The 16009-nt window shown below is 42.5% G+C and overlaps 1 protein-coding gene across 5 annotated transcripts in view; it reads left to right on the top strand.

The window, feature by feature from the left end:
* LOC118397034 (protein furry homolog) overlaps positions 1-16009 on the top strand; it is a 231669-nt gene that overhangs the window by 131774 nt on the left and 83886 nt on the right. For all 5 annotated transcript variants that reach the window (XM_052467095.1, XM_052467092.1, XM_052467093.1 and 2 more), the window contains exons 30-40: positions 558-712; positions 2653-2752; positions 3303-3474; positions 6290-6555; positions 8036-8182; positions 8406-8574; positions 8861-8951; positions 9600-9682; positions 11465-11615; positions 12011-12114; positions 13515-13703. In XM_052467095.1, the coding sequence (XP_052323055.1) occupies positions 558-712; positions 2653-2752; positions 3303-3474; positions 6290-6555; positions 8036-8182; positions 8406-8574; positions 8861-8951; positions 9600-9682; positions 11465-11615; positions 12011-12114; positions 13515-13703 (1627 nt within the window). The remainder of the gene's footprint in view (positions 1-557; positions 713-2652; positions 2753-3302; positions 3475-6289; positions 6556-8035; positions 8183-8405; positions 8575-8860; positions 8952-9599; positions 9683-11464; positions 11616-12010; positions 12115-13514; positions 13704-16009) is intronic.

Raw genomic sequence — 16009 nt, 5'->3', positions numbered from 1 at the left:
TACTCCCTCATTCAAAGTTGACTTTCAGCTTGTGTTCTGGTGTTTTAGTGTTTACTCGTCCCAGATCTGTTTGTGCTGTCTTGCCAACTCGTATGGTCATTGTCAGCTATACGACACAAACAGATCTGGGACCAGGCTAGTGTTTACATTCTTTAACCTTGGAATGAACAGTAAAAATTAGGCATGTTGCCCTGAAAATGGGATTCATCCTGCTAAGACAGATGTCATATAGCTTCTACTACCCTTTCAAACTCGTCTTACTCAAGGCTTTTAAAAAGCAGGAAACCATTTACACCTCAGAGGCATTCACCTTTCAATATGGATATACTGTGTGTAGTATGGAATATTTCTGTCTAATGACACTTTCCCTCCCCCATTCGTTATTGCAGAGCAACACCTCCAGTTATGTTTTTGTTCAGCTTTGAACGTATCACCAACGATCAAATCGTCATTGAAGACGCATGATTTATCTGGTAGTTTGGTTGCTCAAAGTGGTCACGTACACCGGCACACACACACAAACACACTGGCACTGACCACCTGTCATTGACCACTAGGTTCGCCAGCTGGGCTGTGAGGTAGTTATTCTGCTGCTGGAGTTGAATGCTGACCAGGTCAACCTGTTTAACTGGGCGGTCGACCGCTGCTTCACCGGCTCCTACCAACTGGCCTCTGGCTGTTTCAAGGCCATCACCACCATCTGTGGCAGCAGGTAGGAACTACAGACATCATTGCTAGGAACCCTTCTAATTCCACCATCTCTGGCACAAGTAGAAAGTTAAGAACATTTGGTCATCACTGTAAAGAAGTAGAAACTACTCAAAGGTCACCTTCTGTGGCAGCAGATATTTTTCTATTTTTTTTTATTTCACCTTTATTTGACCAGGTAGGCCAGTTGAAGACAAGTTATCATTTACAACTGCGACCTGGCCAAGATAAAGCAAAGGAGTGCGACAAAAACACAACACAGAGTTACACATGGGATAAACAAACGTACAGTCAATAACACAATAGAAAATCTGTATACAGTGTGTGCAAGGAGGTAAGGCAATAAATAGGCCATAGTGGCAAAGTAATTACAATTTAGCAATTAACACTGGAGTGATAGATGTGCAGATGAGGATGTGCAAGTAGAAATACCGGTGTGCAAAAGAGCAGAAAAAAACAAATATGGGGATGAGGTTGGTAGTAGGTTGGGTGGGCTATTTACAGATGGGCTGTGTACAGCTGCAGCGATCGGTAAGCAGCTCTGACAGCCGATGCTTGAAGTTAGTGAGGGAGATATAAGTTTCCAACTTCAGTGATTTTTGCAAATTGTTCCAGTCATTGGCAGTAGAGAACTGGAAGGAAAGGCGGCCAAAGGAGGTGTTGGCTTTGGGGATGACCAGTGAAATATACCTGCTGGAGTGCGTGCTACCGGTGGGTGTTGTTATGGTGACCAGTGAGCTGAGATAAGGCGGGGTTTTACCTAGCAAAGACTTGTAGATGACCTGGAGCCAGTGGGTTTGGCAACAAATATGTAGCGAGGACCAGCCAACAAGAGCATACAGGTTGCAATGGTGGGTAGTGTATGGGGCTTTGGTGACAAAACAGATGGCACTGTGATAGACTGCGTCCAAATGAACTAAGTTAAGAATCATACAGATCATTGGTAGGAACCGCTCGACTATAGACATCATGATTAGGAACTGATCAAATGCCGCCCCTCTGTTACATAACTCAACCTTACACTTCAAATACTGAACTGAAACATCATTATTTGTTGAAAGTCTGTAATAGTTTAACCTGCTGGTATAATGCTTTATACAACATCATTGTCCAATGGGTAAGATAATATGTTAATTGTGTAGATACATGCTCCTCTAAGAAAACCAATGGCCCCAACCTCATGTCTCTATCATAATACGTTCTGAAGTTATTGGAGTGGTTCCACTTTTATGATGGACAGAATTAGGGAGAAAAAAAAGTGGTAAAAAAATCAGAACTTGCCTTGCGTCAGCTAGGCTGGATTCTGTGCAAGAATTAAGGCTACTGGCTACCTTGGTTCAAAATATACATAGCTGGCTACCTGACAGGCTCACTTTCCCATTTCCTGTCATCTTTATTCCCGAAATCCGCAGGACAAAAAACAATACAGAGGTAAGATGGATATCGATTTTGACAGTAGTTTCACATTTATTCTAAATTCCAGTTCTTTTTCTAAGATTTCTTACCAAAATAAGTTTATCTCTGTGAAATTTTAACAGGGCACTGAGTGTATTCCAAGATTTTTATTTTCAAAGACTTTGACATTTAATTCAGCACGTGTAATGCTAATTTAGCAATTTGCGACCCGTGGAAACAACTTTGAAGACGACGACCACAAAATGTAAAATACTCAAAAGTCGTTACGAGAAACCTGCACCGCCATGTCAACAGAGCTCAGGTGCTTATTATCGGATGCATTCGTTTACGAAATCCGACTTTTAGAATGTAATATTAATAATGATATGTAAGAGAATTTTCATAAAAGCACTCTTTCACCCACTGTAGGCAGTGTGGGTGGACACCCTATTTATGCATTCATCATAATGCATTACGCCTACAAGCTTTATTAAGGACTGTAAAGTGTTACCAAATATGATATTAATCTTGATTATCCTTCACTTGCAGAAACTATCCCTGTGACATCGTGACTTTGTTGAATTTGGTGCTCTTTAAGGCATCAGACACCAGCAGGGAAATGTATGAAATCTCAATGCAGCTAATGCAGGTAAGGACGAACTACACTGAGTACAACTTTATTTGAACAGTCTGTCTATAGACGCTCAGCAAACCAATGCACCCAATAGACTCAATCTGTAGGATGTACATAGATGGACTATCTAAATAAATGTATGATATCCTTCCATTGTTAACTGATAACAGGGTTTTTACAGTTTACTTCCTGAATTAGCTGAAATGAATGCAGGTTAATGCTTTTTGTCATGAATCTTGTTCTGGAAGCAGGTCTTTAGAGTGGTCGCGAGGTGGCACAGCCGCAAAGTCATAAAATCTGGTTATACACCTAACCTTAGCCCTAACCTTAACCACACTGCAAGCTCTATGCCTAATCCAACCTTACATTAAGACCAAAAAGCACATTTTTACAATAAAGGCAATTTTGACTTTGCAACTGGCCCATCTAATGGAAATCACTCAGTTCTGCCTCAAGGACAAGACTCATCCCAATAAATGTCAACCTGTGAATGTAATTAGAATGGACCCCAACCATGACTGATAATATCCTGGACTAAGAGTGTTCTTTCTTTCTTGATAACCAGATTCTGGAGGCAAAGCTGCTTGTGTATTCCAAGACGATAGCAGACCAGAAGCCCAGTAGTATCCTGGATAGGACCCACAGACCTCTGCCTCCCCTCTACAACGTCTCTCTAGCCCAGCTCTCACAGCAACTGGCTAGGATGTACCCCGAACTCACTCTGCCTCTCTTCTCAGGTATTGTGTGTGTGTGTCGTACTCACATAGTACTCACAAGCAGGTCATCTTCATTTGGCTTCCTGCTAAATGTGTGTTCGTGTGTTAGGATGGCGCTGTCCACTCAAAAAGGTTTCCTGTCAGTTTGCTATGGAAGCTCCCACTGCTCTTTGCTATAGGAACAGTGAAGCGGGTTCTGATTCAGAGGAATTGTGTCAGTATAAACTGGACCAAATAAATACACCGATCATCAGCTATCAAATGATAATCAGTTATCAGAAACAAGGATGAAAACAGACAATGACGAGGACAGACGACGTTGATTCGATACTCATAATCATAAAAATAAGTATTGATTGGAAGTCGTTGTTGTTTCTTCAAATGTACCGTTTTTCAGCTGTGTTTCGGATACTCTGCCATCCTGTCATTACCAGCACCTTGTAGAAGACGCACTGCTGTGCACAGGACATTTAACTCATTGGTATTCAGGTATGAAATGTATATTAGCTTTTAACCCTATTAAGCAACAACTGTCATGTGTGCTCCCTCTCCGGCTTCTAGGTCACCAGGCTGCTCGTTAGGGCGCACACCTGTCACCAGGGTTACGCACATAATGACACCTGGACTCATCACCTTGATGGTTTCTTCCCCAGTCGTCATTATTCCTGTTTCATGTCGGTGTGCTGTTTGTTTCTTGTGTTGATCATTTATTAAATGTATTCACTCCCTGAACTTGCTTCCCGACTCAGAATATATCGTTACAGAATGAAGACTCAACAAAGGGAGGCATCAGGGAGTGTTTTTTTTTTTTTGTGTGTGTGTGTTGGGAGTGATGTCGGGTCCGGGTGTTGGTCCTTCTGTGGCTCAGTTGGTAGAGCATGGCGCTTGTAACGCCAGGGTAGTGGGTTCGATTCCCGGGACCACCCATACGTAGAATGTATGCACACATGACTGTAAGTCGCTTTGGATAAAAGCGTCAGCTAAATGGCATATATTATTATTATTATTTATTATTATTATTATTGGAGCCGGAGCTACCTGGAAGGCCCGCTCCTCAGCCGGTTCATCAGGTTTCTGCACCTTAGCAGAGGTGAAGGGTCTGCTCCTGATCCCCGGGATCGTCATCTTGGTTGGCGTCCTGCGGCTGGGGCCGAGCGTCGGGGGGTACTGTCACAATCTTTACTGACAATATGCCGCTGGCTTCGAGTGTGTCTAAGTATGCGGATGACTCACCTTATTAACGCCAGCTAGCGACTGAAATTACTGCAACACTTAAAGAGTTAGTTTCAGAATGGGTGGTACAGGAATCAGTTAGTGGTACAGGAATCAATCATTCCAAAACTAAAAGCATTGTACTCGGACAAATCATTCACTAAACCGTAAACCTCAACTAAAACTTGTAATAAAATCATGTGGAAATTGAGCAAGTTGAGGCAACTGTCATGGTCAAAACATATTGACACAACAGTAGCTAAGATAGGGAGAAGTCTGTCCATAAAAGTGTTGTTCTGCCTTCTTAACAACACTATCAACAAGGCAGGTCCTACAGGCCCTGGTTTTGTCACACCTGGACTACTGTTCAGTTGTGTGGTCAGGTGCCACAAAAAGGGAATTATGAAAATTGCAATTGGCTCAGAACAGGGCAACACGGCTGGCCCCTTGGATCTACACAGAGAGCAAACATTAATAATATGCAGGTCAATCTCTCCTGGCTGAAAGTGGAGGAGAGATTGACTTCATCACTACTTGTATTTGTGAGAGGTATTGACATGATGAAAGCACAGAGCTGTCTGTTTAAACGACTACCACACAGTTCAGACACCCATGCATACCCCACAAGACATGCCACAATAGGTCTCTTCACAGTCTCCAAGTCCAGAACAGACTACGGGAGGCGTACAGTACTACATAGAGCCATGACTACATGGAACTCTATTCCACATAAGATAACTGATGCAGCAGTAGAATAATATTTAAAAAACAGATAAAAATAAACCTTATGGAACAGCGGGGACTGTGAAGCAACTCAAACATAGGCGCACATGGAATTTGTGTTGTAGATATTTGGTAGCGCAGTAGGGGCCTGAGGGCACACAGTGTGTTGTGAAATCTGTTATGAATGTATTGTAATGTTTTTAAAATTGTATAACTGCCTTAATTTTTCTGGTCCTCAGGAAGAGTAGCTGCTAATGGGGATAATAATAAATACAAATACAAACAGGGCCTGTATTTATCAGGTGTCTCAGGGTAGGAGTGCTGATCTGGGGGCATGTCCTCCCTGTCCATAATAATCTGATTCATTATGATCTATAGTGGCACAACAGATGCTATGCTTCTACCCCTCCCTCTGCAGAGGACAACTTTATAGTCCCTCCAGGATTTAGCGATTCTGAGGTTGCATTTGTTAGGCGCAAAATCAACAATTCCCCATATGTGAAGTGAGTGCTCGCAAATTTGACCAATCACTGCACTATTATCATATGTAACAGTAAATCACTGTTATATTACTGCATAAAACTGTCGAATTACCGCACTGCCATAAAAGGGCTCTCAATTTGAACCAATCGCCACTTTTACAAATCAATCAATTTTACCACATAACATTGTTTAATCAATACACACGTCAACAAATGTTTTTCCCCATCAGTGTATTTATGACAAACTGGACAAAAATCATCACAAATTGCCATGCAAAATGTCATAATTGCCACACCAAAATCAAGCATTTTTGTCCACAAATACCACAAAATCCTGGAGGGAGTGACTTTGTAACTTTATGACTTTTTATGAATTCATAAATGTTTCTGCTCCGCTGTGTTTCTATCTCCTGTCCCAGAGGTTAGCCAGCGTTTTCCTACCACTCACCCCAACGGCCGTCAGATCATGCTGACCTACCTGCTGCCCTGGCTCTCTAACATTGAGCTGATGGACAGCTGCCTGCTGCCACCGGTCTCCAGCCCCTGCAGCCCTGAGGAGGAGACCCCGGACCGGACCGGCACCACCGCGGGACAAGTCCCCCAACACACCCTAAGGGGGATGGGCTGGGGCTCGCTGTTGGCCACCTCGCTGGTCCTTAACAACCTCATGTTCATGACCGCCAAGGTCAGGATTGTGTGTGTGTGTGTGTGTGTGTGTATTGCTCGTTGAAAGGCAGACAACATACAGGAAACATTGGAGCAATATCACTTAGCACAATAGCACTTACAATACAAATATGAGCACATACCGTACATTTGGAAAGTATTCAGACCCCTTGACTTTTCCCACATTTTGTTATGTTACATCCTTATTCTAAAATGGATTCATTCGATTTTCTTCCTCATCAATCCACACACAATATACCATAACATTTTTTTTTTTTTTTTACGGATATGATATTTACATAAGTATTCAGACCCTTTACTCAGCACCTTTGGCAGCGATTACAGTCTTGAGTCTTCTTGGGTATGACTCTACAACTTGGCACACCTGTTTGTGGAGTTTCTCCCATTCTTCTCTGCAGATCCTCTCAAGCTCTGTCAGTTTAGATGGGGAGCGTCACTGCACAGCTATTTTCAGGTCTCTCGATCGATCTGAACTCTGGCTGGACCACTATAGGACATTCAGAGACTTGTCCCGAAGCCACTCCTGCGTTATCTTGGTTTCCACCAGACGGCTTGGCATTCAGGCCAAAGAGTTCAATCTTGGTTTCATTAGACCAGAGAATTTTGTTTTTCATGGTCTGAGAGTCCTCTTGCTGCCTTTTGACAAACTCCAAGCGAGCTGTCATTTGCCTGAGTTGTGGCTTCCATCTGGCTTCTCTACCATAAAGGCCTGATTGGTGTAGTGCTGCAGAGATGGGTGTCCTTCTGGAAGGTTCTCCCATCTCCACAAACTCTGGAGCTCTGTCACAGTCACCATCGGGTTCTTGGGAACCTCCCAGACCAAGGCCCTTTTCACCCGATTGCTCAATTTGGCCGGGCGGCCAGCTCTAGGAAGAGTCTTGGTGGTTCCAAACTTCATCCATTTAAGAATGGAGGCCACTGTGTTCTTGGGGACCTTCAATGCTGCAGAAATGTTTTGGTACCCTTCCCCAGATCTGTGCCTCGACACAATCCTGTCTCGGAGCTCTATGAAGAATTCCTTCGACCTCATGGCATGGTGTTTGCTCTGACATGCACTGTCAACTGTGGGACCTTATACAGACAGGTGTGTGCCTTTACAAATCATGTCCAACCAATTGAATTTAACACAGGTGGACTCCAATCAAGTTGTGGAAACATCTCAAGTATGATCAATGGAAACAGGATGCACCTTAGCTCAATTTCGAGTCTCATAGCAAAAGGTCTGAATGCTTATGTAAATAAGTTATTTCTGTTTTAATTTGCAAAAATGTCAAACTTGTTTTCACTTCGTCATTATGGGGTACTGTGTGTAGATTGATGAGGGAAACATTAAAAAAAAATCTATTTTAGGATAAGGCTGTAACGTAACAGAATTTGGAAAAAGCCAAAGGGTGTGAATACTTTCCGAATGCACTGTATATGTTTGTCAATGAAAGTTGTCATTCTCTTGTTGCTGTTACTTTGCCCTGTCTCGTCAGTACGGTGATGACGTTCCAGGACCAGAGATGGAGAATGTCTGGAACGCTCTGGCCAGCAATGACAGGTGGACCAACAATCTGAGGACTACCCTGCAGTTCCTCATCAGTCTGTGTGGAGTGAGCAGCGACACTTCTCTGCTGCCTTATGTGAGTGCTGCCTTAGAACCCCTTTCGTTTCATTACTGTCTGAATAAAGTGTATTTAAAACCATCCAAAAATATATGAGAAGATAATTAAGCTCAACCATGCCGCCGTAGAACAATACAGAGAAAACTAACGTTGATACCTTAGGGTTCGTTTTCTCAAATCCTAACCCTTTGTTTGTGTCTGTGCGTGCTTGTGTGTGTTCCTGCTTCCGTGTGTGTTCCAGATCAAGAAGGTGGTGATCTACCTGTGTCGTAACAACACCATTCAGACCATGGAGGAGCTGTTGTTTGAGCTGCAGCAGACGGACCCGGTCAACCCTGTGGTACAGCACTGTGACAACCCACCTTTCTACTGCTTCGCTGCCACCAGCAAGACCTCCACCGCCACCTCAGGTATAGGTAGAGACACGCACACGGACAAACGTACGAACACACAAACATGGATGAAAACAAACACGGATAAACACACTAACAAACACACGCATACGCACAAACATGAACATGAACGAACCCACTAACACAGTCAGTCAGACTGGACATATCGACCTCCGCTTCCGCCTCTGGTAGTAACATTATGTTACACAAAGGAAAGTTACCACATCAGATTTTTATCATACATTTTACATTTCCCAAAACGTTCACAATATGTATCGTTGAATTCATTGTACTTTTTTTTTAGGTACAACATCCAGTAGCAACACTGTAGTTGCTGGCCAAGAGAGTTTCCCTGACGCAGATGACATTAAAGCAGCCAAAGAGAACGAAGAGAGGTATAGTAGCACAGTCCCGGGAATGGGGCCTGGTCTCAAATCTCTTTCTGCTGTTTTGCCAACTCTGTTTGATATGGCAACAACCACAGGTGTTGACAAAACAGCACAGAGATCTGGGACCTGACTAGGTGAAATATAACTTGGTCCTAGATCTGTTTGTGCTATCATGTCAACTCCTTCATTGTCACATCTGGGACCAGGTTAGATGAAATGTGATGTAATATAAGATCAGCAGTAGCAGAGAAGAAGAGGCGAAGCGAAAGGGTTGACATGAAAATAAGACCACGAGGTGAGGAATGTTTATATGGAGGTACAATGAGAGAGTGTCGAATTTGGTCAACAAAAAAGGTAATTGATCATTTGCTACATGAGGCTTATTTGATCAAATGTACATTCCCTTATGGTTAAGATGGTATTTCAGCAACTTTGAAAAAAACTACTTTATATCGGCGTTCTGCCTGTTCACTTGCGTATCTGCCCTCTCATTGACTAGAATGGTCCAACCTGATCTCGTCACCCCCGCCTGCCTTCCATCTTTGTGGACATGTTAGAGCTGTCACTCGACTATCTTGTCAATATAATAGATTGTCTGTTGCAGTAGCCATGGCGACAACCTCTGACCTCTGACCTCTGACCTTTGTGATCCAGGTTGAGTAACATCATGAGGCACCACAACTGCCTGGAATCCCGATACAGCAACAGTTCTGGAGGCTCCTACGAGGAGGAGAAGAGTGAGTAGAGATTATAGATATATTCTATGTACAGGATTATATTTTACATGCCCCCAACCGATTGTGTGTTTTTGTTTGTTTATCTGCATTGTTTGTAACTTATTTTTTTACTCATTTTGTACATAATGTTGCCACTACCGTCTCTTATGACCAAAGAGATGGGAAAGGGCAGTGGGGAGTGCAATAGAGATTGCGTCATCTGTTGGTGCTGTATGCAAATTGGAGTGGGTCAATAGAGTTTCTGGGATAATGGTGTTGATGTGAGCATTTCATGGCTACAGACGTGAGTGTTACTGGTTGGTAGTCATTTAGGCAGGTTACCTTAGTGTTCTTGGGCACAGGGACTATGGTGGTCTGCTTGAAACGTATAAGATTTCACCTTCCTTAAAACTATAAAATACATATTTGTATGTTTAGTGTGAAGAGAACATTTACATATTTTCTTAAGGTCTCTCTTGATCAAAATGCCTGCCTCCATCGTGGTGAATGTCTAGCTTGGCTTCCTGAACTCGTTAGGAATTCGCCTTTCATCTCTTAATAACCTTGTATGTCCATAACACATATAAACATTTTTTTGTTTAAAATCTATGCATTATTTTTGATAAATGGCTCTAACTCGATCTATGCTACAGTGATGAAACCACTCTCTCCTGCTGCGGTACGATGTAAGGATTGCAGATATGTGCTTTGTCAGTAGCTGTGAAGTAGGGTTCAGCCAGGAGTTCATGGACAGTCGGCAGAGCGAATGAAATGGTAGGAGGGACATCCCAGCCTAAAGTGGTTTCAGATTTCACATCCTACGTCACACAGGCTCAGAATATACTAATGTGTCCGTGGCAACCAGAGCTATCGTTCAATGCAAACCATTTCGGGCCACGGTGTCCATAGAGCGATTTATAAGCACAAACATCAGTCGGAACCAGTGCCAAAACCATGCAGGTACTTTACATGGCTGTCTAAGTTAGTGCCATTGATAATGCATGATAGGCCAGGAGCTCGTAGGAGATCCTTTGTAAGAACTGGCAGTGAAACACACAAGCAGCTATGTGACAGGGCCTCTCAGATAATACCAGTAAACAGCCGGTTACCCCAAAACTCATTTGTGCTATTCATTGGTTCTACTCTCTGGAGCAGAGGTAGCCTGGGTCATGTTCACTAGGCACAAAACAGAATACAACTGAGTGAAACAAGAAGGTCCAATAAGAAATGCTTGTTTTCTTTTTGCAAAACATCTTGCTACGGTGTGCCCTAATGAACACAACCGAGGTCAGAGCCAATTCCTCAAACTGAAACGAATTGCATGATGATAGTTAGAGGAGTTGGCTAAAGCACAAACAGATAAGACCATGCTAGAGCTGAGACAGTCCTGCTCGGCTCGCCAAACTCGATGACCTTTCTGAAGAAGAACTTTAAAGAACACTGATCCTCTGCACTATAGCCCTCCTCAATGACTTAACATGCCTGCCATCAACAGACACAGTTATTGCTTTGAAAGGCAGTAGAATGGTGGGTGCATGTATTCACAGGAATGCTCATAACATCTTCTTTGGGGAAAGATGGGGTCTGAGTGCTAAATGCAAACAGGGTTGCATTCAGTAGGCAGAAAGGGGATGAAACATTTTGAAATAAGGGAAACGGGGAGGTACCAGCTACTAGAAAGTGTCCAAAAAGAAACACTGGTTTTGCCCTAGTGTGCCACACTGAACATGACCGTGGAGAGGGTGTGGCCTGGCGAGTCTTGCCCTACTTTGTCATGAGTGTAACTTCCTATGTGATCCCTAGGTGAGCCCCTTCTGCCGTACACTGGTTGGCTGATGAGCGTTGTGGAGACCAATCAGCCACTCCCTTTGCCTATGCCAGTCAACGGAGGCTGCTGGGCTCCCCTTGTGGACTACCTCCCTGAAACCATCACTCCTAAGGGACCTCTACACAGGTACACACACACACAGGCACGCACACAAGAGTGTGCAAAGCTGTCATGAAGGCAAAGGGTGGCTACTTTGAAGAATCTCAAATATGAAATATATTTTGATTTGTTTAACCCTTAACCCTACATGATTTTAAAACAATTGTACCTTTATTTAACTAGGCAAGTCAGTTAAGAACAAATTCTTATTTTCAATGACAGCCTAGGAACAGTGGGTTAGCTGCCTTGTTCAGAACAACAGATTTTTACCCTGTCAGTTTACCTACTACATGATTCCACATGTTATTTTTTATAGTTTAGATGTCTCCACTAATTATTCTACAATGTCGAAAACCCCTGGAATGAGTTGGTTGTGTCCAAACTTTGGACTGGTACTGTACATTGTTGATATGTGTCTGTAGGTTTAACATTGCGGTGATCTTCATGACCGAGATGGTGGTTGACCACGGTGTGAGAGAAGACTGGGCCTTGCACCTGCCACTGCTGCTACACGCCCTCTTTCTGGGTATGACGAGAACATACTTGTCAATGAGGAAGTACTGAATTAACCGATTCCGAACTTGCTCCAACTCGGACACGCTACAAAGTAGCTGGCATTTGCTGCCAAATGCTTTGCCCCGTATTACAGATGGAGACAATGGAGCAATACATATGAATCCCAACCCTGTGTCGTATCACCATGTTATTCCACTGCTAAAGGCGCTGTATGGAAGGTTTTACACTGGGGTCAGAAATATTGACACCCTTGATAAAGATGAGCAATAATGACTGTATAAAATAAATAATTAAATACTGAGCTATATTGTATGCTCCCAAAATTTGGAAGTTATATTATTTTATATTAATACCATGGCTCAAAGAAAGAGAGAGGGGTCAAATGTATTAACACCCTGAAGGATTGTTATAAATAAAGTAGTCAAAAGTTTAGTATTTGGTCCCATATTCCTAGCACTCAATGACTACATCAAGCGTGTGATTCTACAAACTGGTGGGATGCATTTTGCAGTTCATTTTGGTTGTGTTTCAGATGATTTCATCATTATTCACGATTCATTCAGGTAGCATCCACATGAATGTAGAAGTGTTTAGAAAATGTTATTGTTGCGTATAATAAAAGCTACTCTAAAATGACACACTACATTATTTACCATTCATTTCTATTGGGGACAAAATAAAAACTAAACCTAGGATTGCGCCCATATGACAATCTTGGCCGACACCGATAACTGATATTAAAAAATATTGCGGCCTTTTAAGCATTCTAGTACAGTTAAATAGTTGAAACACACACACACTGACCAAAAAGTAATTTTGGGGGAATTTACGTATGTCCCCATTACCAGTAAAACATAATCAAAACCTATTTCTTTCACTTACTTGCTGTGCTGTTTCATTGGTAATTTGTTCAGCCTCAACCAGGATTTCATCATTCCAACTTGTCTAACATTTCACTTAAACCCTGTTTCTTGTCTGCATCGAAGTAGTGGTCCTTGTACCTAGCATCAAGCATGGTGGCGACACAGTAGAAGCTCAGAGAGAATGCCACCGAGTTGCTGGATCACAGCCTCTTGTAGAGTACCTTTTTCCCAAGTTAACTTCCGACATAGGTTTTGTTGAGTAGGTGTTTTCATTGCCATGACAGAGGGTATCACATCTGCTGCAGATGCAGTTGATGAGCTTATTTCTCCAGTCAGTTGGTCGTGTTCTCAAACATGTTCTCAAATGCCATTGAAATGGCAGCAGCGGTATGAGAACCAGCGCATTCTTGAGCATGCAATACAGCTCAGTATTTGAGTTATTTATTTTATACAGTAATTATTGCAGATTTTTATCAAGGGTGTCAAACATTTTGGACCCCACTGTATCTGCTGTCACTGTATTATGATGTATTTTTTTCACCACCAGGCATGGATCACTACCGTCCCGAGGTGTTTGAGCACAGCAAGCGTCTCCTCCTGCACCTACTCATCACGCTGTCCTGCAACCGCAACTTCCAGAATATCGCCTCCGTCCTGCTGCATACACGAGAGGTCAATAGCAGCAAGACCTTGACCAGCAAGTCAAGCCACCAGCCTGAATACTTCACTACTACAGGTAGTACATAGTACAGAATAGATTCCTGGGCAGTGTACATTAGGGAATGCAACTGATTTAAAAAAAAAAAAAAAAACGTTTTGTCTTTGTCATTATCATAACATGTGTGGTCTAAATCAAAGTTGATGTTTTAAAACTATAACAATTAAAATAAGCATCTGCAATTACATGTCATCAGTTCTGAGATGGTGGTTTCCAAATGGATTTTTATGCATTGTTTTGAAGGGGGGGGTTTAAATGAAAATTGGAAATGAGCATTTCTTATTGGACAACTTCTAATAGTCCCTACCGGTTTCATCCCGTTTTGTGCCGGATACACAGTGCTTTTGAGCTCCGTATTTTAGTTATTTGGATTGAATCGATAAGTATTCCTGTTTACTCATTCCTTAGGCCATTAAGATCATTTAATACCATTTTGATTGGAGTGCATCAGAAAGGATTCTTGGTAAATGGTGCCACTGCATATCTCATTCGGGAGTTAATAGTGTCTAAAGATGGGACAAGTGTAGCTAAAAGGTGCAAATGCATTTATCTCACTTTAGTAAAAAAAACTCATGTCAATTCAATTCCTTGTATTATCCCCTCGGGGCAGTAAAGAAAGGCATTGTCAAAAAATGTATTTGTTCAATGCTGTATATTCTGCCTATTTGTAAAAGAATATATACATACACTGAACAAAAATATAAATGCAACATGTAAAGTGTTGGTCCCATGTTTCATGAGCTAAAATAAAAGATTACAGAAATGTCCACACCCACAAACAGCATGATCATTACACAGGTCAAATGTGCAGTTTTGTCACACAACACAATGCCACAGATGTCTCAAGTTGAGGGAGCGTGCAACTGGCATGCTGACTGCAGGAATGTCTACCAGAGCTGTTGCCAGAGAATTTAATGTTAATTTCTCTACCATAAGCCGCCTCCAACGCCGATTTTGAGAATTTGGCAGTATGTCCAAACGGTCTCACAACCGCAGACCATGTGTAACCACGCCATCCCAGGACCTTCTTCCCCTGTGGGATCGTCAGACCAGCCACCTGGACAGCTGATGAAACTGTGGGTTTGCACAACCAAAGACATTCTGCACAAACTGTCAGAAACCATCTCAGGGAAGCTCATCTGCGTGCTCATCGTCCTCACCAGGGTCTTGACCTGACTGCAGAAGGGCAAATTCTTCGAAGGTCACTGGCACACTTGAGAAATGTGCTCTTCTCTTGGGAATCCTGGTTTCAACTATACTGGGTAGATTGCAGACAGCTTGTATGGCGTTGTGTGGGCGAGTGGTTTGTTGATGTCAACGTTGTGAACAGAGTGCCCCATGGTGGCAGTGGGGTTATGATGAGGGCAGGCATAAGCTACGGACAGCGAACACAATAGCACATTATCGATGGCAATTTGAATGCACAGAGATAACGTCAAACTGATCCTGAAGCCCATTGTCATGCCATTCATCGGCCGCAAGGATCTATACACAATTCCTGGAAGTATAAAATGTCCCAGTTCTTCCATGGCCTGCATACTCACCAGTTATGCCACCCATTGAGCATGTTTGGGATGCTCTGGATTGACGTGTATGACCGCGTGTCCCAGTTGCCACATATTTCGATCAACTGAATGCGAAGGAGATGTATGAGGCAAATGATGGTCACAACAGGTACTGGCTGGTTATCTGATCCACAGCTTTAAAAAATGTGTCTGTCCCCAACAGATATCTGTATATGCACTCATGTGAAATCCATAGATTAGAGCCTAATTCATTTATTTTAATTTCATGATTTCCTTATATGAACCGTAACTCTGTAAAATGTTGCGTTTTATATTTTTTACTATAAAAAAAATTGCTAAAAAAAAATATAAAGGAATTTTCCGTTTTATCAAACTCACCATCTTAGACAGACAGCCTTGTGGTTCTATGGGGGTCTATGGGAGGGAGCGTAGCACTGGACACATTGCTCTTATCCATGATTAATCTAGGTACAGGCATCAGCAGGGAATGGCTTACATTCCTTTCAAGGGAGAGCGCAGTTTCTTATCAAATGAAATGTTATTTGTCATATGCGCCCAATACAACAGGTGTAGACTTTACCATGAAATGCTTAGTGACAAGCCATTAACCAACAATGCAGTTCAAGAAATAGAGATAACAAAATATTGACTAAATAAGTTTTAAAAAACGCTTGCCGTGCGGTAGCAGAGAGAACAGTCTATGACTTGGGTGACTGGAATCTTTTGACAATTTTCAGGCCTTCCTCTGACACCGCCAAGTACAGTGCCTTGCGAAAATATTCGGCCCCCTTAAACATT

This window comes from Oncorhynchus keta, chromosome 18 (assembly GCF_023373465.1).
Source record: "Oncorhynchus keta strain PuntledgeMale-10-30-2019 chromosome 18, Oket_V2, whole genome shotgun sequence".
In the NCBI taxonomy this organism is placed as follows: domain Eukaryota; kingdom Metazoa; phylum Chordata; class Actinopteri; order Salmoniformes; family Salmonidae; genus Oncorhynchus; species Oncorhynchus keta.
Note: the sequence above shows the minus strand (reverse complement) of the source record. Positions and strands in the feature narration are given on the sequence as shown.